Genomic DNA, 25,875 nt, shown 5'->3' on the forward strand with positions numbered 1-25,875 from the left:
TAGAGAGTACACAGAATTTTAGTTGAGAGGACTGTTTTCCATTTCCTTCCTTTCTGTTGTTGTGTATACATTTATTAAGCCTTTGGTTTGGTCTTCCCTTTCTTCAGGTGCTGCTACATCCTCATCCTCTTCTTCCCCTTCATCCAGTTCCATAACAGCTGCTGTTATGTTAACTTTAGCTGAACCGTCAATGTCCAGCGCATCACAAAATGGAATGTCAGTTGAGTGCAGGTGACAGCAGGACTTGCTAAAGCACTTTGCACTTAATGGCTGTTGAGGGCCACGTCTTTTTTTTATACTGCACAGTGGCACAAAAAAAAAAAAAAAAAAATCAGACAAGCACTATTTTATATTTAAAAATTGTTTCTTGACAAGCTGACTTGGCACTTAAGTGCACTTTTTTTATGAAGAAAAAGTACAATGAACTGCTTTTCCTCAAGCAATAATTGTTTCCAACTTGTCTGGGAATTGTGTGTCTGGTAACTTGAAGGCCTTCCACTGTGGCAAATGGAGGCTTTTCACTGCCTGTAGAGACAATACAGTAAGCATAGTTATTCGGTGGGCCAGAACAGGTTAAGATAACTTACTGTATATGTATTCCCTTGTATTTTGTTAAAGCTGGAACATTTGATATTTTTCCATTTATTTATGAAAAAATATGAACCTATTTTCATTTGTACGAGCTAATTGTTTTTTAAAGCAAGTCACCTTAGGGTGGCTTTAATTGTATAAGTCAAGCACATGTAATAAATTCAAAACCTGCAGTTAACAGGATATTAGACATCAATCCTGGTAACCAAATATTAAAGATTCTCTTTAAAAAAGACTGAACATGTTTACAGGTTTGAATTAGGCTAAAAGGTCTTGCAGTGGCTTTTCACGCCCCTTCAAATTGGAATGGAACTACTGTACTTTGCCATTTTTCTATAAATCAGTATTTTTTTTTAATTTTGATATAATACATTGTGTGAAAAAAGAAAATGGCTAATAAACTGTATTAAATCTTAAACAATGTATAAAGATTGTACTTAGCCAGTTCAAAGTGTATATTTATTCATAATGAATTATAACAGTTATATTTTTGTGTTTTCTTGTAAATGTTTCTTTTTCCTTAAATACAGATAATTCATTTGTATTGCTTATTTTATTATGAGCTACAACAAGAGGACTTCAGGAACAAGTAAACTGTATTAGTATGGTTCAAGGTTGTTGATATGAACTGTCTCAAAAGGATGGTTGTTATTTTAAGTATAAATAGCTAATCGGGGTGGTAGGCCTATAAAGTTAAATGCCTTGTATAAAATCCAAAATGAGCGCAAAATTGTTTTCACTTGTATTGACTTTATGTTGTATGATTCCAATCTCTGTTCTGTTTGGCACTTGTATTTAATTCTACACCTTTGTAAGACATTTGTATATTGCGGATGTGTTCATTCAAGCTATTTAATACCTGGCACTGTTAATACACAGTACTTTACTGTACAGACTGTTTTACCGTTTTAATTGTAGTTCTGTGTACTTTTTTTGGATGGAGCTGGCATGTTTTATTTGTTTTCTGGCAATACGACATGTGAGAATTTCGAAGCGTTTTGTTGTAGATGCTAACGTGTCAGAATCCTTTACATTCAACTTTTCTAAGAAAAGCATTTTCAGTCTTGTAGTGTGTGCTTAAAGTAACTAATTTTGTTGAAAATGGTTTCAAGTTACTCAAATTTGTACAGGACTGTAAAGATTTGTTGACAGCAAAACGTTGAAGAAAAAGCTTATAGAATAAAAGCTATAAAGTATATATTAGGATCTGCAAACAATGAAGAATTATGTAATATATTGTACAAATGTAAGCAAAGGCTCTGAAATAAAATGCCATAGTTTGTGAATCCTTGATTTTGTTTCTAAAAGATTAAGTAATTTTAGTTCATTTCTGTATATGATCACTGACTGGAATATACATTTCCAGCCTGTATTAGCAGAAGGGGTTAACTGGCATACCAAAAAAGGGGAAGTACTATACCTATAAAAATTAAAAGTCCATTAACCAGACACAGGATTTATTAGGCAATTTTTATCATTGTATATACACTCTATAGACTATTTTGCTTGATTCTGAACATGAATATTTATGACTTGGAGATTTGTCTAAAGACGAAAAAAAATTATTTTCTTTAACATGTGGAACCGTCACCAGCAGATTTTTTCCCTTTTTTCTGTCTTGTCATTTTTGGACTTTGACTTTTAGCATACTCTGCTGCACTGCACATTGGAATTATCTGGGCATTGTTAAAACAATAGTCAGCACTCTGTACTGTGCCCATGGTGGTGGTGGTAGTGGTGGGGCAGCTGTTGCCCCAAAGGAGTTGTACTGAATTGGTCTAGGATGAGACATGTATTAAAGGTCTCCAGTGACTTTAATATGCATCTGAGTTGAGAACCACTGCTTTTCTCCCCATTTAAAAAAAATTGGTAATTAGGTTTTTTGCCCCATTTAATGAACTTTCCACCAAGAGACAGTCCTTTCTTAAAACAGTTTTTAAGGCCTAAAAAGCTCAAATGTATAGTTTTAAATTACCTTTGGGATGACCCTTTTTTTATGTTTACAGAAATTTAACTTCTTAGGGATGAGTTTTAAAATCTGGAACAGTGCTCCCAAAATGAAGTCCTAGAATACTGGTTCCTGGAAATGCTTTGGGAGTTGTCAAGTATCTATGCCACATATAGCACTTTTTCCCCACAGAGATTCATTGTTAGCATATTAAAAACTGAGGTGGCCTATGAAGAAACACCTGGCTAACTTCCTTTACCCCTACTGTTTTCAATCTTGCCTGGTCATGAAACCTTGTTTTTCAAGGAACTACTAATACAACCTACTTTGTATGTTACGGAAACAGTGCTCTAAAAGGGACCGATTCTGAACTTTGTTGGAGTTGAGGTTTATACTCTTGAGCCTTTCTGCCTTCCTGACAATTCTCCCTTCTCCCCAGCTCCTCTGGAGAGTTTGAGAATTTCTTGGTATTACCAGAATTTGACTTGAGTTTTCATCTGGTCTCCTGAACTAGGTTTTACCAACCTAGCTTAAAATTAAGAGGATATGGTGTTTTTTTGCAGTGTTTTCCAAAACTTTTTTCCCTACTGAAATAAACTGAGAGATCTTCTTAATTTTCTTATCCTGGGAAGATTGGAGAAGCTGAAGCAGCACAGATAAAACCATTAACATTTTTTACAAAGTTTTTGTCCTTTTTTTTTTTAAAGTAGGCTCCATGCCCAGTGTGGAGCCCAGTGAAGGGCTTGAGCTCACAACCCTGAGATCAAGACCTGAGTTGAAATGAAGAGTTGGTCACATAAACAGACTGGGCCACCCAGGCACCCCTTGTGTGTTCTTTCCTCTGAAATTACTTTATATTTTAAACTCTTAAAAGGGAGTGAAGTGACCTCCAAACACTTAAAAACCAGTTCTGAATGGCAGTGGGGATCATTTCTTAACTCTCCAATCAAGCTTCTTTATTCCTCACTAATTATTGTCCTCTAGAAATGTATGCTGCCTTTCATTCTTTCTGGATCCATTTCTCCACCTTTCTCTTAATTTTAAACTACTATTCAGGGATTTTTGGCTAACATCATGATAGGTTTTGTGTATATTAGATGTAATACCCGGGAGGAATACTTTCCTGGTTTAGTTGTGGAAGTACTAGATGTAAGGCCTAATAAAATATGTGCTAAACTGGATGGTCAGGGAAAACCAGTGCATACATGTTTAAAGTGGGTGATGAATGAGCATATGAGATGAATGAGCATATGAGAATTGTGACAGGAGGGTGGCAAAGAACGTTACTTCCCTTGAAGTAACGTTCAAGGGAAATTCATCTGGAAGTGGAATGTGTAGGTAAAAAGGAAGGGAAGAGTCAGGAAAGGCCAGATGTGATGAGGTTGCAGTGCTACAGATAAGATGATTCCTGGAATAATGCTAGAGAGAGTAGGGAAGGGATGGGATTGGGAGACATTCTGAAGGAAAAAGAATTTCTTCATTGGACTGTGTAGGATAGATGGAGGGAGATATTTGAATTGCAAACAGGGACAATTTGATTTGTCCCATCTTTTGTGAAATACTGCAAGGTCACAATTAGGGGAAACCTAATTCAGACTCAGAAAACAGGGGCGCCTGGGTGGCTCAGTGGGTTAAGCCGCTGCCTTCGGCTCAGGTCATGATCTCAGGGTCCTGGGATCGAGTCCCGCATCGGGCTCTCTGCTCAGCAGGGAGCCTGCTTCCCTCTCTCTCTCGCTGCCTGCCTCTCCATCTACTTGTGATTTCTCTCTGTCAAATAAATGAATAAAATCTTTAAAAAAAAAAAAAAAAGAAAACAAAACCATGGCCAAGCAGATGAATATTTTTTTTCACCATTTTTCTGATGTGTTCTATGTAAGGTCAGCTATATTCTCAATGACTTCTGTTAAGAGCTTTCAGAAAGCAGGTCTATACTCAGAGTCAAAATTCAATCCTATTTAACCACCAAAGTTCTGGATGCAATTATCTAATTATAATCTAGTACTTATCTTCTGTTACCTAAAAATCAGTTTACCTGTGTTCACTAGGTACAGCAAATAGGGGTACAAAATGGGATAAGACACTCATTCCCAGATATCTAGAGAGGGTTTGATGAAGGGTTGGAAAAAATCTATTGCAAATAGCTGAGAACTTATCATAAGTGAGATCTCAGCTGGGCCTTGAAGAATGGAGAGGATTTTGCAGATGAAAATGAGTAAAGACATAATTTTGGGTGAAGGAATAACAAGAAATAAAAAAGGGTATAATGTGCCGGTTTGGAGGGACAGGAGTCTGGAAGTTAGGCCGAGAAAATAGCAGAGGAGTTCGGAGTGCCAAGGATCTGGTAGAATAGGGCAGAGCAGGATAGGGCTGGGGCCTCCACTGCTTTAAACTTAACTTTGAAATGTGTCAAATTTCAGAAAAATTGCCAGAGCCATGCAAAGAATACCCACGAACGCTTGATGCCGATTCATCAAACATTAATGTTACGTAGCCGACATCCCTGTAACCGCCGCTCTTGGTAAACCCCTCTCCCCCATCGTCAGCGACTCGGGGGTTTTCGACCGTGTGTTCCGTCCGCTTGGGCTGAAGTCCCGCACGCCGCCTGGCTAGTGGTTATTTATACGTCAGGTCTCAGGACTCCCGAAGACTCCTTCACTCCAAGGAGAACTTCTCTCAAACCTGAAGAGATCCAACCCGCTGCCGGAAGCCCTGCCCCAAGAGGGCCGGAGTCTCCCGCTCCCACGCTGCCTGGAGCGGAAGGGGCGTGGCCCGGGAGCGGAAGTGGCCGGGGCCCGGCAGTGCGAGCGCGGGCGACTGCGACGGCTGCCGTGTAGGAAGCCTTGGGGTGAGCATGCCCGTGGAAGGGAAGACCAAACGGAGGAAAAAGGGAGGTGCGGTGGAAGGGTGAGTGGCGCGTGGCACGGCTGCCTGGGCGAAGGTGGGCGTTTGGGAGCTCGGGCGGTTGAAACGGTGGGGCGCGGCGCGGCACGGCTGAGCTTGTGGCGTCGGTGTCTAGGGACCACCCGGACGGCGGCGTCGGCGGGAATCTGACAGGAGACTATGTGGTTGGACAAGTCTCCGGCAGCTTGTTCCAGGGCGGGCGGCCCTCCAGAGACCGCGCGGCTCGGCTGGCGTCCCTCTTCAGCTCCTCGGAGCCTCCGCTGCAGCCCGTGTACGTGCCGGTGCCTAAAGTGAGTCCCCGAGTTCTCTCCCGAGCGGCGGTCTGCCTCGCGGGTCTGGCTTCCAGGGCGGGGCAGGTGAAGTCATGTTTCCTTGCTGGACATCCAGTGGGAAAGAAAACTTGCTAATTTAGAAAGACTCCTAAATGATTGAAAAAGATGAGGGGTCAATCTAAGTTCAATTTTTGAAAGGAGAACACCGGGAAAAGGAAACGGGATGAGGAGGAAGAAAGGACATCCCGAATTCAGAGACCACTCTTGGAAGGACTTTCAAATAACATGAAAGCGAAGAAGAAACTTTCTGACGCAGACAAAAGGGTGGCCAGCAGGTTAGTAGAATCCTCTTAAGTTGACGTTAAGTTAGACGGTAGAGGAATTAGGCTTCTTGGACCTGCGATACTCACTTTTTCCTCATTTCATAGTTCTCATTTTTACCAAGAAAGCTTAAAAGCTTTATTATGGGAAATTTCATGTACATTCCAAAATTTAAAAAGGATGAGGAGGACCTCATATACCCAGCGTCAGCTGTTACTCACACTTGTCCAGTTTTTTTTCATCTTTACCCCGTTCATAGCTCCCCCACTAAGTGGAAGCAAATCTGAGATCTGTAATCTGAATCTGTAAATATTTCAGCCGTGAAAAAGGTGAGTTTTGTTTTTTTAAACTTACTAAGTCAGAGATCAGATTTCTGCCATTAGCTTAAAAAAAAGAGAAAAGATCCAAATTGCAGTAACATCACAACATTCCCTAGTAACTTTCCTCATGAAGCCACTCTCTTCAAACCCTTAATTTCTTGTTTCTCTCTCCCCAGGTGATGTTACCAAGTCAGAGAGCTATTAATTGCTAACAGTTACTAACCACTACTTTTTATGCACATCCTTAATTTCTTTCCCTTTCTCTTAGAGAAAGGTGTCTTCCTCTTTGTCCAAGATGAATTCAGTAACCTGTGATGTGTATAATAGCACAGGCCTCATCTGCCTCCTTAGGGATTATGCTATCAGGTATATGCATTTTCTTCTTTTTCCTGTGTCTTTTCTCTGTCTACCATACAAATGTGCTCAAGATTCTCATCCTAAAAAGAGAAATCCAACAAAACCAAACCCTGTCTATAGTCTTGCTTCCCCGTTTGCTGCCTACAATTCCCTTGGTCTTTCTCTTCATAGTCAAGCTTTCAGAAAAATGTGATTCTTGTGTTCTCTTCCTTTTCTGGATCTGTTTTATCTTCCATGAACTTTTAGTCTGATTGTTTGCTTGTTGTGGTTTATTTTTATTTTTAATTTTTAATTTTTTTTTTTAAAGATTTTATTTATTTATTTTGACAGAGAGAAATCACAAGTAGATGGAGAGGCAGGCAGAGAGAGAGAGGGAGGGAAGCAGGCTCCCTGCCGAGCAGAGAGCCCGATGCAGGACTCGATCCCAGGACCCTGAGATCATGACCTGAGCCGAAGGCAGCGACTTAACCCACTGAGCCACCCAGGCGCCCCAGAATTTTTAATTTTTTAATAAACATATAATGTATTATTAGCCCCAGGGGTACAGGTCTGTGAATCGCCAGGCTTACACACTTCACAGCACTTACCATAGCACATACCCTCCCCAATGTCCATAACCCCACCATCCTCTCCCTACCCCCTCCCCCCAGTCACCCTCAGTTTGTTTTGTGATATTAAGAGTCTCTTATGGTTTGTCTCCCTCCCGATCCCATCTTGTTGTGTTTGTTTTTCTATGATCTGATCAAACTTCTGAAACAGTGCTCAGTGGAGCCATCCTGACCTAGTTGCTGTATTTAATAGACAGTAAGCCTTTGTCTCAAGTCCTGTCTTGCATTTCACATGGCTGCTTTTCTTTCTGCAGCTGTTAGATTTTTTGATAGCAGTCTCTTCTGATTCTCTTTTTTTATCCATTTCTTCTCAGTGTTATTGTGCATACCTTTTCTTTTGACTGCCCTGTAAGTGTTGATTTTCCTCAGGATTCCATTTGGTCACCTGCTCTGGCCTTTTCTCTACCATTCATTCTGAGCAATATCTTTTATTCCCATGGCTGCATCGTTCTCTCTTCTCTCCTGATCTGTTTGCCTGCTGGATTTGCACCTGTATCTTCCTCTATATATAGTTGATCTTTGAACAGTGGAATGGTTAGGGGCACCGGCCTCCACACAGTAAAAAATCCAAATAGAACTCTGATTCCCCCAGAACTTAACTGCTAAGAGCCTACTGTTGACTAGAAGCCTTACCAGTACTATAAACAATTGTTAAACAAATATTTTATGTTATATATAGTATATATTCTTATAGTAAAGTAAACTAGAGGGCACCAAGATGTCTCAGTGGGTTAAGCCTCTGCCTTCCGCTCAGGTCATGCTCTCAGGGTCCTGGGATCGAGTCCAGCATTGAGCTCTCTGCTCAGCAGGGAGCCTCCTTCCTCCTCTCTCTCTCTCTCTCTCTCTCTGCCTTCCTCTTTGCCTACTTATGATTTCTCTCTGTCAAATAAATGAATAAAGTCTTAAAAAAAATAAACTAGAGAAAAAGTGTTAATGAGAAAATCTTAAGGAAGAGAAAATACATTTATAGAACTGTAATGTATTTATTGGGAAAAAAGGCAGTTGTAAGTGGAATTCAGACACAAATTGTTCAAGAGTCAGCTGCACTTCAAGTTCAGAATGCTTCATTAGACCTGTTCTCTCCACGAGTGGTACCACCAACTTTTCAGTTGCCAAAACCAGTGACTTGGGAGTCATCTTAAACTCTGTCTTCCCTACACATCTAATCAGCTGCTAAGTCCTGATGATGATTTTAATTTAAATCTCTTCCTTTCTCTAGTTGCTCTGCTGTCTTCTCAGATACATTCAATTACAACTGTCTCCTTATTGATCTCACTTACCCAGTTTAGCCCCCAGGGACACCTGGCTGGCTTGGTTGGAAGAGCATGTGACTATTGATTTCAGGGGGTCGTGAGTTTGAGCCCTATGCTGGGTGTAGTGATTACTAAAAACAAACTTAAAAAAATGAAGATTGGGGCACTGAGCACTGGGGGTGCCTGGGTGGCTTAGTGGGTTAAAGCCTCTGCCTTCGGCTCAGGTCATGATCCCTGGGTCCTGGGATCAAGTCCCACATCGGGCTCTCTGCTCGGCAGGGAGCCTGCTTCCTCCTCTCTCTCTCTGCCTGTTTCTCTGCCTACTTCTAATCTCTGTCAAATAAATAAATAAAATCTTTAAGGGAAAAAAAAAAAAAATGAAGATCCTGGTCCTGTTCTCTGTTAGGAGAGATGCTCAGATTTCACTTATCCACATGCACCATCTTAGAATGTACTTTTAACAAGTAGTCCTTTAGTTATTACAGAACTATTATAAATAGGAAGTCTGGTTTGACTAGGTTGTGAGTTGACCAGATTGCTTTTTTTAAAGTATTTTGCAGCCCATATTAACCTTTATAGGCACCCCCCAGGAGTGCAGCAGTTCCCCTAGAGTTCTAGAACCAAGAGTGAAACTAGGCATTCATAGAGTGTAAACTAAATCTCCCAAGAACTTTAAATGAACCAACTTTTGTTGAAATGAAGTTTGGTTGCTCTGCTATTACATGACAGTTTTAACATATCTTTAAAAAATTGAGCTTGATTTTTTTTCTAATCTTGAGTTTTCTGAAGATCCCAGTTACTTTTTGATAATGCTGCTTTTTAAATTTAAATATATTTATGAATCATACATTTATATTTGGGAAAGCCAGAAGTAGGTGGGAATTTCTCTCTTTCTTTCTTTTTTTTTTTTTTTAAGATTTTATTTATTTAGGGGCGCCTGGGTGGCTCCGTGGGGTAAAGCCTCTGCCTTCGGCTCAGGTCATGATCTCAGGGTCCTGGGATGGAGCCCCGCATTGGGCTCTCTGCTCAGCGGGGAGCCTGCTTCCCTTCCTCTCTCTCTGCCTGCCTCTCTGCCTACTTGTGATCTGTCAAATAAATAAATAAAATCTTTTTTTTTTTTTTTAAAGATTTTATTTATTTGACAGAGAGAGATCACAAGTAGGCAGAGAGGCAGGCAGAGAGAGAGAGGAGGAAGCAGGCTCCCCGCTGAGCAGAGAGCCCGATGCAGGACTCGATCCCAGGACCCTGAGATCATGACCCGAGCCGAAGGCAGCGGCTTAACCCACGGAGCCACCCAGGCGCCCCGGGAAATATTTCTGATTCTTGTGCTTTGTCAAATATTATACCTGACTTCCATGACTCTTACTTCTTCTTTTTGCCCCCCTTTTTTTTTTGCCTCGTGAAGGGAAAATGCTCTAGCAAGTGCTGATTTAGAAGAAGAAATTCATCAAAAACAGAAACAAAAAAAGAGTAATTCTCAATCTGGTATTAAAGTAGCAGATAAAAAAGTACTTGATGATGTAGATCACACAGTTGTAAATCAAAGGAAGAAAATTGAAATCAACCAAGAGGAGGAGAGATTAAAGAATGAGAGAACTGTGTTTGTTGGGAATTTGCCTGTCACATGTAACAAGAAGGTAAGTGTGTAACCTTCATGTTGTAAAGATTCAGAGACATTAATCAAACTTTGTTTACTCTTTATTGATACTCTTCCTTTATTGAATAAGTGCATAATTAATAATTACTAACATTTAACTTCATTAAAATGACTACATTAATCATTCTATGGATTGATTCCAGTATACATCCTCTCCTTTCCATTTTCATAGTCACTGCCCTGATTCAGTCTTTTGTAAATCTTACTTGATGTGTTGTGGTGGCCTTCTATCCCAGTTTTTTCTTTCTTCCAACTGTCTCTTCTGTTACATGTAACTAGAATATAAACCTGAAATTGTGCCTAGTGCATAGCAAGACATTCAATGAATGTTGTATAAATGAATGAATATATCCTCAGTTTCTTCCATTGTGTGGGGGTCACTAAACCCAAAATAAACCCCTTTACTTTTATAGTTTACATGTGGTAAAGATTGAAGGACAGAAGTGTTGTGTACCTTATGCGTAGTAACAATTACTTGAGTTGTGTTTTTATGAATATATATATGTATACACATGTGCATATGTATAAATTTCAGAAGAATTTTTTTGTGTTCCAACTGAATAGTCATTTTTTCCTGAAATATTCTTAAAATAAAACCTGGCAGTAAAAGATTATTAGATAAGATAATTATCAGATTACTTCTCAATCTTTTATATAACACTTACTTGATGTTCTGAAAGTAAACTAAAGTATATGTATACTTTTTTGTTTTAGAAGCTGAAGTCCTTTTTCAGAGAATATGGACAAATAGAATCTGTACGATTTCGTTCTCTGGTATGTGTTTTCACCACCATGAAGTTGCAAATCTTAAAATGTATTGCATTTAAGTCAGACATATTAACATGTTGGTATTAGTGACGTGGAGAAACACAGTCTTTTGAGTCAATAGGTCCAAATCTAGCCCAAGAGAAGAAGTGTTCTCAGTATATAGTATTGATACTTGGACTCTTCATAATTTAGTGAGTTCACATAGTGAAATGATACCGTTGTTGGAGGGTGGATATTTGACTTTTGTTTCCAGAACATCACTGACAGAGTTGTTGACTTGAATTTCCATCTCTTCCATAAAGTTGTCAGGGAAAAACCCTGGTCAGGGCTCCTGGGTGGCTCAGTAGGTTAAGCCACTGCCTCTGGCTCAGGTCATGATCTCAGGGTCCTGGGATCGAGTCCCACATCGGGCTCTCTGCTCAGCAGGGAGCCTGCTTCCTCCTCTCTCTCTCTGCCTGCCTCTCTGCCTACTTGTGATCTCTTTCTGTCAAATAAATAAATAAAATCTTTTAAAAAAAAAGAAAAACCCTGGTCAGGTTTTTCCTTCATTCTTAGGTAGTACTAAAGGAATAGTGTATATGACTGAAGGTAAGTGAGCTTGAATATAAAGGGGGTTTCCCCTATTTGGCCAATTAAAGATACCATGTTGTTGGTGGTGTTTTTTTTGTTTGTTTTGTTTTGCCAGCTGGCATATAGCATATCAACTCTTAGCATATGGATGAAATAGTATGTCTTTACATTATTTACCAATTTAGTTCAGTATATTTAAAATCCTGTAGAATTTATCATAAAATATTAATTTAGAAATGTTGCCTTTTTCCAACTTACTTTATAAATGTTTTCCTTATATTTTTCATATGTATTTTCAACTTCAGTGCTTCCTCATGACCAGAGGCTCCTTGAATCATCTGACACAGTTGGAGGGCACATTCTTTTTACTTCCATCTAGGTGGAGGGTTAATGACTATGAAATCTGAATATGGCCCTCTATCACTGGAAGATTTTGTCTTAAGCCACCAGGTCTTGTTCATATAACGTTAGGAGAGGATGCAGTATTTCCCTTGAATGTTTTTAATCACATCACATCAGAATAAGATATTTAGAATTCAATGAATTAAAATACAATTAATTTGAAGTAATATTTCAAATAATAAATTTTCCTTAATACTCATTTTTTTTTTCCTCTTTTAAAAGATTCCAGCAGAGGGAACTTTGTCCAAAAAGTTGGCAGCAATAAAGTAAGTTTATAATTACAAAAAGGGAGTAGTTTTAAACTCTCTTAAATTTTGGTTAAAAGTTGAGATCATGTTTTCATGGGTTTTTATATTTGGGTAAGACATTGTACTCGACCATTTTCTTATATTTGTAATAGCATATAAACTTTCAAATGTTTGTCTTTAAGCCTTAACAGAAATGGTAGAGTGACAGAAAGTATTATAAAACAACTTATTATAAAAATGTGCCAGGAGAAATTTCAAGGACATTTAATTGAGCATAGTGTTTGGAAGAGAATAAGAAAGTTTTGTGCCGGGGCACCTGGGTGGCTCAGTGGTTTAAGCCTCTGCCTTCGGCTCGGGTCATGATCTCAGGGTCCTGGGATCGAGCCCCGCATGGGGCTTTCTGCTTGGTGGGGAGCCTGCTTCCCCCCTCTCTCTGCCTGCCTCTCTGCCTGCTTGTGATCTCTCTCTCTCTCTCTCTCTGTCAAATAAATAAATAAATAAATAGAATCTTTAAAAAAAAAAAAAAAAGAAAGTTTTGTGCCTAGCTATTCCAGTGTAAATCATAAATACTGTATTTTGTCAGTTCTAAGGCACACATTTTCCCATATCTTAACATTTTGAAGCAGGGTGTATCTGAAAATCAGGAATGCCCCATAGTTGCTGTTGGCTGGTCAGGTTTTCCCAGAGAGAATGTTTGTGTCTGTCAGTCACCTAGGGGTACTGCCAGCCCAAGACCACTTCAAGCTCTCTGAGGGTTTGGGGACCATGCTGATAGTGTGGCTTGTGATTCATATTCTCAGGGGATTTTCCCCTACTCTCTATCTACCTGCTGCCAAGGATAAGACATTCAAGTTTCCTTACTACTCCTTTATTTCTCATTAATCTTAAAAATTGAAATATAATTGAATTATAACATGTAAGTTCAAAGTATTCAACCTTTATTTCTCATTTGCCTTCAGTTCTGTGCAGGGTTTCCTATTAATCCCTAATGTTGGTGTTTTTCTCCTAAGGACATGAAATAGTGGATTTTACAAGCAGAGTTGTATGTATTAGATATAGATATATTAATAAGTATACAGATTACATCTATAGGTATAGTTGTATTAAATAATAGACTTTCATGGTGCCATGAGAGTCTAAATAATAGACTTTCATGGCACCTTAACCTTTCAGTTAAGAGTCTAACTCTTGATCTCAGGCTTGTGAGTGCAAGTACTGCGTTGGATTCTATGCTGGGCATGGAGCCTACTTTGAAAAACAAACAAACAAAAAAGCACATGCTGTAAAAAGTTTCTCTCCTAGACCTTTTCCCTATGCCAGTTTCCTGCCGCGGGCAGCTGTTATTCTTACTTTTTTGTATAACCTCCTAGAGATGTTTTTTTTTTATTTTTTTATTTTTTTTATTTTTTTTAAGAGTATTTTTTTTTTAAGATTTTATTTATTTATTTGACAGAGAGAGATCACAAGTAGGCAGAGAGGCAGGCAGAGAGAGAGGAGGAAGCAGGTTCCCTGCTGAGCAGAGAGCCCGATGTGGGACTCGATCCCAGGACCCTGAGATCATGACCTGAGCCGAAGGCAGTGGCTTAACACACTGAGCCACCCAGGCGCCCCTCCTAGAGATGTTTTATGCATGTACAAGTTGATACACATATACGTTCTTCCCCCCACACATAACTTTTGACACAGTGGTATTCAGTATGTATACTCCACATTTCCTTTTCTCCACTTATTGTAAACTGAAGATCAGTTTATCAGTGTAAAAATTGCTTCCCTATTTTTCAGAGCATCTCTGTGTTCTGTAAGGTATATGATAACTTGTGTCAACAAACTCTCCTCTCGTGGGCATTGAGGTGTTTTTCTGGTCTTGTGGCCATTACAGATAATGCTTGAGTGAATAACCTTGTTTGCATGTGATTTTGTACATGCGAGAATTATCTCTAGGATAAACTTCTAGTAGTGGAATTGTTTGGCCAAAAGGGTATTTGCATTTGTCATTTTGACTGCTATCTCAGAGATGGTAACCTATGTGTATTTCTGGTAACCTATGTGTATTCCCTTTACAAATGTATGTTTTTGAGCTTTTCAGTGATAGTTGAAAAGTGATACTTGTAATTTGCATTTCTCTTATGAGCAGGCATCTTTTCATATATTCAGGAGTCTTTTGTGTGTCTTTTTATCTGAATTGTTACTCTCATTTGCCCATTTTTGTTGTTGTTGAATTGTCTCTCACTGATGTGGAATGTTGAGGAAATTAGCCTTTAGTGATTTAACAAATATTTTCCGTTGCTCTTTTGCTTGGAGGATTTTTGCCATGTAAAACATACTTTTCTTTTCATATAGTCAATTCTTTTAGCTGTGTTTCTACTTCATTAAGATATAACTTAATCTTCAATAAACTGCATATGTTTAAAATCTACAATTCTGTGGGTTAAGCATATGTATGTGCTCATGAAGTGATTGCCACACTCAAGATACTGACTACTTCATCACTCTGCGTATCATCACCCCCTCCCATCCCCAAGCAACCACTGACCCTCTCCCTGTCTCTGTTGTTAGTTTGCATTTTCTAGAATTTTATGTAAATGGACTCATGATGTAGGAGGTACTCTTACCTACTTCTTTTGCTCAGCATGATGGTTTGGAGATTCGTTCCTACTGTTGGTTGTTCTGTGGCTCGTTCTTTTTTTTATTTTCTTTTTAATTGACTAGTAATATTCCATGGTATGGCTATGCCAAAAGGTGTTCATCCAGTGACCAGTTTGATGAATATTCAGGTTATTTCCAGGTTGGGGCTGTCATGAATAAAGGTTCTAACAACATTGGTGTACAAATTATTTTTCTTCCTAAAGTATCTGGAGGTGTGGGATTGCTGGGTCTTGTGGTAGGTATATGTCGATTTTCTCAGAAGCTGCCAGATTAATATCCAATGTGGTCCCATCGTTTCACATTCTACCAGCTGTGTGAGAACTCCAGTTGCTTCACATCCTCAGCAACACTTGTTGTCAGTCATTGAATTTAGTCATTTAGAAGGTTTGTCATGTGGTTTCAATTTCTGTTTTGCTGATGACTGAAGATACTGAGTGTCTTTTCTTGAGCTTATTGGCTGTTTGTATCTAGTCTTTGGAGAAGTGTCAGTTCAAAAATTTTACCCATTTTCTGGCAGCTTGTCTTTTTAATTTTTTTTATTTTAATTTTTATTTTTTTAGAGAGTGGGGAGGGGTAGAGGGAGAGGGAGACAGAATCTTAAGTAGGCTCCATGTGTGGAGCCCAGTACAGGGCTCAGTCTCACAACCCTGAGATCATGACCTGATGGGAAATCAGGATACTTAACCGACTGAACCACCCAGGTGCCGTGACTTGTATAGAGCTCTTTATTGTGGATGTAAGACCTTTTTCTTTTCTTTTTTTTTTTAATTTTTTAATTTTTTATTTGACAGAGAAAGAGATCACAAGTAGGCAGAGAGGCAGGCAGAGAGAGGGGGAAGCAGGCTCCCTGCTGAGCAGAGAGCCCGATGTGGGGCTCGATCCCAGAACCCGGGATCACGACCTAAGCCGAAAGCAGAGGCTTTAACCCACTTGAACCACCCAGGCGCCCCGTAAGACCTTTTTCTGATGTGTATATGTTTTGGATATTTTGTCCCAGCCTGTGGTTAACTTACTTAAGGGTGTCTTTTGAAGAGCAAAAGTTTTAAATTTTACTGAAGATCCAATGTAGAGAGTGCTGTCTTTGGGTGGTCTGGTTGCGGGTAGCGGGGTTCTCTGTTGTCCTGGTTCAGCTTCGTATGCAGGCAAACCATATCTGTGTATCTGTGCACACCCAGCTGGCCTTCCCTCCTGTGGCAGCCACACTGTCTTGTGCCTTTGGTGGGTCTCGTGCTGGAGAACATTTCCCACTCTTTGCCCTGCGATAGGTACTCTGGGGGTAACAGAGTTTGTTGCCTCTGCCCCAGCAGCTTCTCCCTCTCCGCAGGGAGAATCGAGGTGAGTCTTTGTGCCCTTCCCACGGGAGCCTTGGCTCTTCTCTTCTGCATCCCACACCCCGTGGTTGTTTTGGGCTCTCGCCTGCCCTCCGTCATTCCCGGGGACACCGGCAGAGGCCAGTGGAGCAGAGACTGCTAGTGGGTGTGCGTCCCTGGGTTGGCAGCATCGAAGAGATTCATTTCAGGCCCAGCCCACACTAGGCTTTAGCAATTATTAAATCCTAGCTGAAATTGGTCCAGTTGGCTTGTCTGTCACCTGTCCTGTGAGCCAGAGCTGCCTCCTCTCTCTGATGGGCCTGTCTTTCCTTAGCTTTCAGGCTGCTTGGTTTCCCTTTGTCTTCAGCTCTGATGACTTCAACAAAAGTCACAATGTCGTAGGATGTCTGGCTTCTTACTGTTAGGGTGGGAATGATGCTATTCCTGGCTTTCTATCTTCTAGGTAGAAGTAGAACTCTAAATGTCATTAGTGTTTTTAAATCATCAGCCTTGATACAAAACATGTTCTTGCCACATAGAAAGGGGCAGTATTGCATTCTTGGCCCTCTTCATTCCCTGTGCTATGTAAGGGTCTTTTATCACAAAGTAACAGTACAATTAAGAGTTTTAAAGTCATTTTCCATTTAGGTTGTCTTGGGGTTTGTCCTAGTCCGTGGAGGCTGCGATAACAAAATGGCACAGACTGAATGGCTTTACAGACAAAAGAAATTTCCCAGTTTCAAAGGCTGGCAGGTCAGAGAATCGGATGCCAGCATGGCTGCATTCTGGTGAGGGTCAGCTTCCTGACTCGTAGCCAGTGCCTTCTCACTGTGCCTCACATTTTGTGCTGTAAGATAAAAATGTTAAGCTGTAAGATAAAAAAGGGGCTAAGAGCTCTGTGGGGTTTCTTTTTAAGAGCCCTTGTCCTGTTCATGAGAACTGCACCCTCATGACCTCAGCAACGCCCAAAGGTGTCACCTTCTGTTACCATCACATTGGGCATTAAATAGATTTCAACATTACAAATTTGGGGAGGATGCAAACATTACAACACTAGGATTGCCCTAGGACATGCTGACTAGGATGTTACCAGGTTGCAGGACTGAAGGAAGAGCTCTCTGAGTCAGCTAGATTTGTTTTAAGTCCTAGGCTGGCCACTCCTTGCCTTGTGATCACGGCACTTCTCTGAGTCTCAACTTTCTTATCCATAATATCAGAAAAGTAACACCCATGTCAAGAGATGTGAGATTAAATGAAATACATAAAATGTCTAACATGGTACCCGGTATGAAGCATTCAGTAAACTGTAGCTGGTTTTATCAATGTAAAACTCTCAGTGTAGCATATTATTACAGAATGCCAGGAGAAATGCCCTGACATTTCCCAGTACCTTTTTTGATGGTACTCATTTGTTTTTTTAGCATTTTTGCTACTTCAAAGATAGTAGGTCCTTGGCTTCAGAGAGAATCAGTGATCATTACTAGACCCTTTTTGCTGATTGTTCACATCTAAATTATGTGACCTTTCTGCAAACCTAGTGAATTAGTGGGTGTAGGCACGGAACAGCTATAGCTGCTGTCATTACAGCAGAGTACTCTTTTATAGAAGAGTAAAAACCAATCACAGCGTGCTTCCCGTTGAAAGAACATAGCACTACCTCCAGTCTGGACAAAGGGGTCCAGTCTGAGTCCCATCAAACCTCTGGATCTGACTACCAGTTTGCCAGGAAATAGGGAGGACAGAGCTACACATTGAACTATACTGTGGGCTTGCACTCAACAAAACCCAGTAAGGTAGAGAGAGAAAAGGAGAACCCCACAGGGGCGCCTAGGTGGCCCAGGTGGTTGAGTGTCTGACTCTTAGATTTGGCTTAGGTCATGATCTCTGGGCCCTGGGATCGAGCCCCACATCAGGCTCCCCACTCAGTGGGGAGTCTGCCTCTCTCCTTCTGCCCCTCCCCTTGCTTCTCTTGCTCGCTCATTCTCTCTCAAATAAAAAAATAAAATGAAGTGGGGCATCTGGGTGGCTCAGTGGTTAAGCCTCTGCCTTTTGGTTCAGGTCATGGTCTCAGGGTACTGTTATCGAGCCCTGCTCAGCAAGGACTCTGCTTCCCCCTCTCTCTCTGCCTTCCTTTCTGCCTACTTGTGATCTCTTTCTCTGTCAAATAAATAAATAAAATATTTTAAAAATAAATAAATAAAATAAAACAAAACAAAATAAAATAAAGGAATACATACTTGAATGGTAAAACTGTGTAGCCACACAAGGAAATGGTTTCTGTAAGAGTTGGGGTGGTAGTTACCTTTGAAGGAGGGGAGGCACAGACAGAGGCTTTGGAGTGGGTAATGGCCGCAAGGATATTGATCTTTAATATTTCTCTAAGCTGAACACGTTTGTGTAGTTTCCATTTAGCTGTAAAAAGGACAGGTCAAGTTAGCTGTCACATCTGTTTACATGTGTGTTAGGTGCAGAGCTGCATCTAAGATTCTCATTCCTAGCTTTATAGCATGGCACGGGGGCCTGCTCACTCTCTCACAGTGATCAGTGATGAATAAGGCACAGGTGACATGTATAAAGTTGTGTGTTATTTTTTGAGTTGTTATCAAAGATTTATTAAAAGATATAAAACTTCCCCCGGAATTCTTGTCATATGTGTTGATTGAGAGTGAGTAGGAAACAAGCCGTATTGTTTTAGTGACTTTGAGATTAACAGATTTCATATTGTCTTTTTTTTGTTGTGCAGACGTAAAATTCATCCTGATCAGAAAAATATTAATGCTTATGTAGTGTTTAAGGACGAGAGCGCTGCTACAAAAGCATTGAAAAGGTAATTTCGCTTCTTCTAGATTTAAGCAGAATGATTGTGTTTGAGTATGTCTGAGCACACGTGCTTTATTCTTTGGTTTGACTTTAGAGTGAATATTACAGTTCGTAGTTGTGCTCATTTTTAACGGCCCTCTTCCCCCTTCATATTTGTAATGCAGAAATGGCACCCTAATCGCAGATGGATTTCGGATTAGAGTTGACCTTGCATCCAAGACTTCATCTGTAAGTGGTACTGGAGTTGTTTAAAGAACTTCACTAGAGTTCAGAGGGAGAAATGCTTTCTTCTGAGCTTTTGCTAAGAGAGGAGTGGAATCAGCGGTGAGTGTGAGGAAAGCCGAGAAGGAAACACTTTTGCCCTGTGTGGTCACAGCGTTGGGGCCCAGAGTGGCACAGGGACCTCAGTCAACAGCTTCTGAGAGCACAGTTCTCCCTGCCCCCCTACCCCAGATCAAGTAATCAGAGAGGGGTAGCCTGCAAGGGATTGGAGACCATCAGGGCCAGCACCTTATTTCATGTACTGAGATCAAGAAAGTTCAACTGCTCCTTAAACTGTTTTTGAGTCTCTACCCGGTGTCAGGCATGCAGGGCTGATGCATATATATAGTCTCAGTCCTTTAGAAGTTCAGAGGTGAAGTCCTTTAGAAGTTAGAGGTGAAGACAAACAGATGGGCTGTTTTATAATAAATACACAAGATGCTTTGTCAGCTTAGAAATGGGACGCTTGACTTGGGGAAGTGCCAGCAAGAAGGGACAAAGGAAGGCTTCAGGAGAACAGAAGCTCCGTCAGACTTGAAAGATGAGTCAGTGTTACCTAGGCCCAAGAAATTTTAAACAGTAGATGTGGTGGGGGCGGAAACTTAATTTGCTTCAGGAACGGCAAGAGCTTGATACAGTTATTAGCAGGTAGATTGTGAGGAGAAGTGGCAGTAAGAGTTGCTACTGGAGAAGTAGGAGGGGCCAGATCATGAGGACTGTGGTCCACCATGCTGAGGAGTCTGGATTTTGTCCAGGAGCAGTCCCACAGGTTTAAATGCAGGAGATTTGCAATTTACAAAGGTCTCTCACAGTGAATGAAGGCTGCGTTATAAGAGCTCAGCACAGAATCAGAGTTGGGTGTCAGTGACCTAGCTGAGAAATGACCAAGGTCTGGTAGACCTCTCTGGCTTTGATCCTTGACCCATCCTGAGGGCCAGATCCATCTGCCACCTGTGTTATTTATTTGTTTGTTTGACAGAGGGAGAGAGACACAGAGAGAGAGAGAGGGAACACAAGCAGGGGGAGTGGGAGCGGGAGAAGCAGGCTTCCTGCTGAGCAGGAAGCTGGATGCTGATGCTGATGCTGGGTTTGATCCCAGGATCTTGGGATCATGACCTGAGCTAAAGGCAGACGCTTTAACGACTGAGGCACCCAGGCGCCGCAGCCTGTGTTAATTTAAATAAAGTCTTATTAGCACACAGCTGTACCCATCAGATTATGTGTTAATGTGCTGTGACAGGCAGAGGGGAGAGTTACAACAGAGATCACATGGCTGGCAAAGCCTAACATACTTGCTGTCTTAGCCCAGCACGGAGAGAGCTGGCCAGTCTAGCACGCCCTTTGTGAGCACTGCCAGGTGTCAGTGCAAAGTGTGAACAGAAAGCTCCTTCCTCCAATGCTCACTCACTTTCGGGCAGGAAGACGGAAGAAACAATCAAACGGGACTGGTGTGTGGTTATTTCAGGAGATGGAGACCAGTCAGATAGGTGGGGTGAGGGCAAGAGTGAATTTTAGGATGACTTCCATTTTCTGCTCCAGTGATTTTTATCAACCCTCTTTATGTTTCAGAGAGACAAGAGATCAGTATTTGTGGGGAATCTCCCATACAGTAAGTTTGTTTAAACCAATAAAAGTACCCATTTATCATTAAAATAACAGAGTAAACAATGTTTTAAGACTAACTTGAAAAAGCATAGAATGTTAACTTGACTGATTTTCATGGGGCTTGCTCTATTAACTATATTATATTAATTTGCTATATTATTTAGCATCTTCAGCTTTTTCTAAGGCGATCCTGTCCTTACTTGCACTTTGGTTGAATTTTTTTTTTAGAAATTGAAGAATCTGCAGTTGAGGAACACTTTTTGGATTGTGGGAGTATTGTGGCAGTAAGGATTGTGAGAGACCGAGTTACTGGAGTCGGCAGAGGGTTCGGCTATGTGCTCTTTGAGGTATGGGAGACTAGTGCATTGTCACTGTCCTCTGAAATGTGCTGGACAGGCTGTCACTGCTCTTTCATCACTCAGACATCACGGTCACCATCACGTTCAGATTCCATCTTCAGAAACCTGAACTCATACCTGCCATAATAGAGAATTGTTCCTGTGGTTGCACCTCCCCAAAAGCCTTGCTAGTTCCCTTTTTTCCATAGTAATGTTATTAAATAATGTTTTCGCTATTGGACATTAAGACATTAAGGAATGTCTTGGAAGGACATTCCTTCCAAGAATTGACAGTTCATGCAGGTAGAAGGAAATTTTAGTGTTTATACAAAGTTGGTTATGTTTAGCTATTACCCAGTGTTTCATGCCTATTATTATTAGAAGATACATAATACTTGATGGCACTTAAGTTTTTCTTCCCCCTACAAGCACACATTAATACGTTTCCTTTCAGGTTCTGTGTCTTATATATAGTTGAACTTGTATCTGTGAACATATAGCACATTTTGCAACCTGCTTTGTGTTGTTTTCTATTGTGTGAGTACGTTCCATCGAGTGATGTAAAATAATTTATACTGTCTTTTCCTTGATGTTGGAAATTTGCAACCTTCTCCCTTTTTCCTGTAATAATGAAATTGGAGTGGTTGGTTTTTTTCTTCAAATATTTGCTGGCAGATTTTGATTACTTCTTTAGGGTAGATTCCCAACAGGCTATTACCGACCAGGTCAAGATGATCAGGGAGCAGAAGGCAAGTGGAAGACAAAGCACAGACAACTTGCAAACCTGACCCCTACCTCAGCTGGCTCCCAGGTGGCAGCCAGCACAGGGTGTGTCAGAGGTTCCAGGTGTCAAAGCTACCAGAGGTGTCCCTCAAATGGAAATCACTATTGATCACTATCCTGCCTTATCATGAAGGCAGGCTGGTCGCAAAACGTGACCAGATGCATCCTAGGCCTGGTGTATGGACTAAGTTTGCCTTGCTGTATGAAGAACCCGCTGTTTTTGACCCACGGAAAACACTAGAAAACCAATTTTTCAAGGGGAAATTATCCAATTTTATGATTTAAGTAGTTAGTAGAGGACAGTGACAGAACAGGAAAGACTGACATCGATCATGATCTAAGTGACATTCTAACACACGTAGTCTTTAGAGCCAGCTTCTCTAGGAAATCTCCCCAGTTGGGTTTTAATTCAGTCGGGTATTGGTTTCTTATGGCTCCCGGTGGAGGTGGTCGGGCCAGAAGCTGCTAGACCACAGATGTGGACCTGATCACTTTAGACCAATGGGGAGGAAACCTCACATCAGTCTTGAGATTGGCAGCCGTGCTAGTCACTGAGGTGGCTGTCCCATGCCCAAGACAGACAACTTTGTAGGAGGACAGGAATAAAGAGAAGGCATCAGGTTTCCACCAGGGTACTAACTTCTAGCCAAAAGGTGGGCTTTCTCCTCCTGGTAAGGTAGCCACAGGCTAAAGGATTGCCTGAGCAATGGAAGTGTTCCAGTTAGACTGTACTCCTTTAAAACCTCTGAAGTGAGGGCCGCCTGGGTGGCTCAGTGGGTTAAAGCCTCTGCCTTCGGCTCAGGTCATGATCCCAGGGTCCTGGGATCGAGCCCCGTATCCCTGCTGAGCAGAGAGCCTGCTTCCTCCTCTCCCTCTGCCTGCTTCTCTGCCTACTTGTGATCTCTATCTGTCAAATAAATAAATAAAATCTTAAAAAAAATAAAAATAAAACCTCTGAAGTGAGAGTAAAGGAAGAGAAGAGAAAGCACTCACCAAGCTTGCTCTGAAGCTAGGAGTCCAGATGAAAAGCCTGAGCCCCATAGTTTTTGGAATGTTGGTGTTGGGATGCAGTGCTGATAGCAAAGAAGGAATTCCTGAGATGTCTTTGGCGCAGAAAGGTGATCTTATGAAAGCAAGGGACTGGAAGCCTGAAAGGACTGCATTTTAAGTGTGAGAGGTAGCTGATTAAATACTTGGGAGTTAGGGGAGGAAAGGACAAAGGGAGGTGTCCAAAAGGACTTTATTATGGTAAAGAAGACTCCCAGGATCCTGTAGGCCTGGCAGTTATCAAGCTAAGGAAGTTTATTTTTCCCTCTAGTGAGGCATTAACATTAATGTAGTTGAGAGTTCCCTGGAGGAATGTTATCTTCTGCCTGTCCAAGTATTTGTCAGTAGGTTGCAGGTTAAAAACAAATTTGATTTTATTTACATTCCCTTCTGCCTCTGTTTCCCACATCACTGTGGAGGGGAGGGTGATGTTAGGGCTCCAGGAAACTGAATCCATGGGTCTCTGGAAGTTAGGCTGTTGATAAGGATGCTCTTTGTGAATGACTAAGACATTTATAAACCGATGGACACTCATATCCTGTGATCTCAGTTAACCATTTGTTTTCCCCTTCCCTTAGTTTTTATTCTTTTTTTTTTATTATGTTCAGTTAGCCAGCATATAGTACATCATTAGTTTTTGATATAGTGTTCAACGATTCATTATTTGTGTGTAACACCCAGTACTCATCACAACACGTGCCCATTGACCTGTTACCCCATTCCCCACCCCACCCCCTGTAACCCTCACATTGTTTCTCGGAGCCCAGAGTCTCTCATGGTTTGTCTCCCTCTGATTTCTTCCCATTCCGTTCTCCCTCCCTTCCCCTGTAGTCCTCCATGCTATTCCTTATGTTTCACATATGAGTGAAATATGATAATTGTCCTTCCAAGCTTGACTTATTTCACTCAGCTTAACCCTCTTCAGTTCTGTCCACATTGATGCAAATGGTGGATATTCATCCTTTCTGATGCCTGTGTAATATTCCATTGTGTTTATTAAACACATCTTCCTTATCCATTCATCTGTTGAAGGGCATCTCTGTTCTTTCCACAGTTTGGCTATTGTGGACATTGCTGCTCTGAACATTGGGGTGCATGTGTCACTTTCTTTCACTACATCTGTATCTTTGGGGTAAATACCCAGTAATGCAGTTGCTGGATCATAGGGTAGCTCTATTTTTAACCTCTTGTGGAACCTCCATACTGTTTTCCAGAGTGGCTGTACCAGCTTGCATTCCCACCAACAGGGTAAGAGGGTTCTCCTTTTTCCACATCCTTGCCAACATTTGTTGTTCCCTATCTTGTTAATTTTTGCCATTCTAACTGGTGTGAGGTGGTATTTCATTATGCTTTTGATTTGTATTTCCCTGATGACTGGTGATGTTGAGTACTTTTTCATGTGTCTGTTAGCCATTTATCTTCTTTGGAGAAGTGTCTGTTCATGTCTTCTACCCATTTCTTAACTGGATTATTTGGTTTTTGGGTGTTGAGTTTGAGAAGTTCTTTATAGTTCTTGGATACCAGCCCTTTATCTGAGATGTCATTTGCAAATATCTTCTCCCATTCCTTGGGTTGCGTTCCCTTAGTTTAAGGGCAACCAAGAACACCTGAGGAATCTCACAGTTATCCTACTGGGGATAATGGGGGTTGGGTTGATAGGTGTCCGCTTGCGCTTTGCCCTCAGTTTGCCTTCTGCTCCCTCATCAAAGAGATGTGGCCATGTTTAGTACTCTTGCTGTGTTTTATTACCAGAGAGCTTTTGACAGAGGTGGGCATAGCCTTTTGTTTCTGTCTTGACTGCGTTGGAGTAAACTTCCTGTCTCTCTGCTGTCTACTCTTACTTGACAGGTGGTGAAGTCCTTAACAAAAATTTCATGAATATTCAGGACTGTTAGCATTTAGTGGTTTTATGTTACAATAAAAGAGTAATAGAATTTGTTACTCTCTAAACAGAGGGCTGTAAGGCATCTAGTTGAACATCTCAGAGACTGTTCCCTTCTCTCAAGTCAGCTAATACCGTGGGGCTTCTGCAGAAAGAGCCTGTGGGTTGGGGGGGGGAGGGTTCAGTGGTTTAAAAGATTGCATGTAACCAAGATCATTGGCCAAAACTCCCCTTTTACAGTGAGAAAGATGAAGCCTGTCAGGTTGTGACATGGCAGTTGAGTGCTTCCTTGGGGAAGACTCCGTGAGGATCATGATGAAAACAGCACTTCAAGCACAGCTGGTGTAACCCAGGGGATTGGCTCTCATTGAGATGGAAATAGAAGTCTATGGGCAAGCTGGAAAATTGTTCTAATCCATTCAGGTCACAATTTTAGTAGTTCCTTTGCAGAGGAATTTCTAGTGGAAATTAATATATTAATTTATATTGCAGAATACAGATGCTGTTCATCTTGCTCTGAAATTAAATAATTCTGAACTGATGGGAAGAAAACTCCGAGTCATGCGCTCTGTTAATAAAGAAAAATTAAAATCAAATTCAAATCCCGGCTTGAAGAATGTCAGTAAACCTAATAAGCAGGGACTTAATTTTGCTTCAAAAAATGTCGGACCTTCTAAAAGTTTGTTTATTGGAGAAAAAGCTGTTCTCATTAAGAAGAAAAAGAAAGGACAAAAGAAAAGTGGACAAGCTAAGAAACAGAAAAAACAGAAGTAATCACCTGAAGATTATTTTGTTCCTACTGAGTACTGGTAATAAATTGTGATAAAACCATGAATTGAGTTTCAGAGTTTTTTATGGATGGTGCGTGTGAAACGTGGAAACCTGTTCAGTCTGTTCACATCGTAGTAACACCTTTGAAGCCTTTGTTTTAAAATGTAGGCAGATTAGTCACCAATGATTATGTGTT

The 25,875-nt window shown here is 40.9% G+C and overlaps 2 protein-coding genes across 6 annotated transcripts in view; both read left to right on the forward strand.

The window, feature by feature from the left end:
* The window catches only part of ARID4B (AT-rich interaction domain 4B), a 148,377-nt gene extending 146,500 nt beyond the window's left edge, over positions 1-1,877 (forward strand). For all 5 annotated transcript variants that reach the window (XM_059170408.1, XM_059170409.1, XM_059170411.1 and 2 more), the window contains one exon: positions 108-1,877. In XM_059170408.1, the coding sequence (XP_059026391.1) occupies positions 108-235 (128 nt within the window). In that variant the 3' untranslated portion in view covers positions 236-1,877. The remainder of the gene's footprint in view (positions 1-107) is intronic.
* Positions 1,878-4,636: 2,759 nt separating this feature from the next.
* Positions 4,637-25,743, forward strand: RBM34 (RNA binding motif protein 34). The gene is made up of 11 exons (XM_059170419.1): positions 4,637-5,443; positions 5,556-5,730; positions 5,911-6,047; positions 9,977-10,208; positions 10,943-11,002; positions 12,191-12,234; positions 18,916-18,999; positions 19,157-19,220; positions 20,823-20,862; positions 21,087-21,205; positions 25,401-25,743. The coding sequence occupies exons 1-11, from the start codon at positions 5,391-5,393 to the stop codon at positions 25,680-25,682; spliced, it is 1,290 nt and encodes a 429-aa protein (XP_059026402.1). The 5' UTR covers positions 4,637-5,390; the 3' UTR covers positions 25,683-25,743.
* Positions 25,744-25,875: the final 132 nt, after the last annotated feature.

The sequence above is a fragment of the Mustela lutreola genome, chromosome 4, assembly GCF_030435805.1.
Source record: "Mustela lutreola isolate mMusLut2 chromosome 4, mMusLut2.pri, whole genome shotgun sequence".
Lineage (NCBI taxonomy): Eukaryota > Metazoa > Chordata > Mammalia > Carnivora > Mustelidae > Mustela > Mustela lutreola.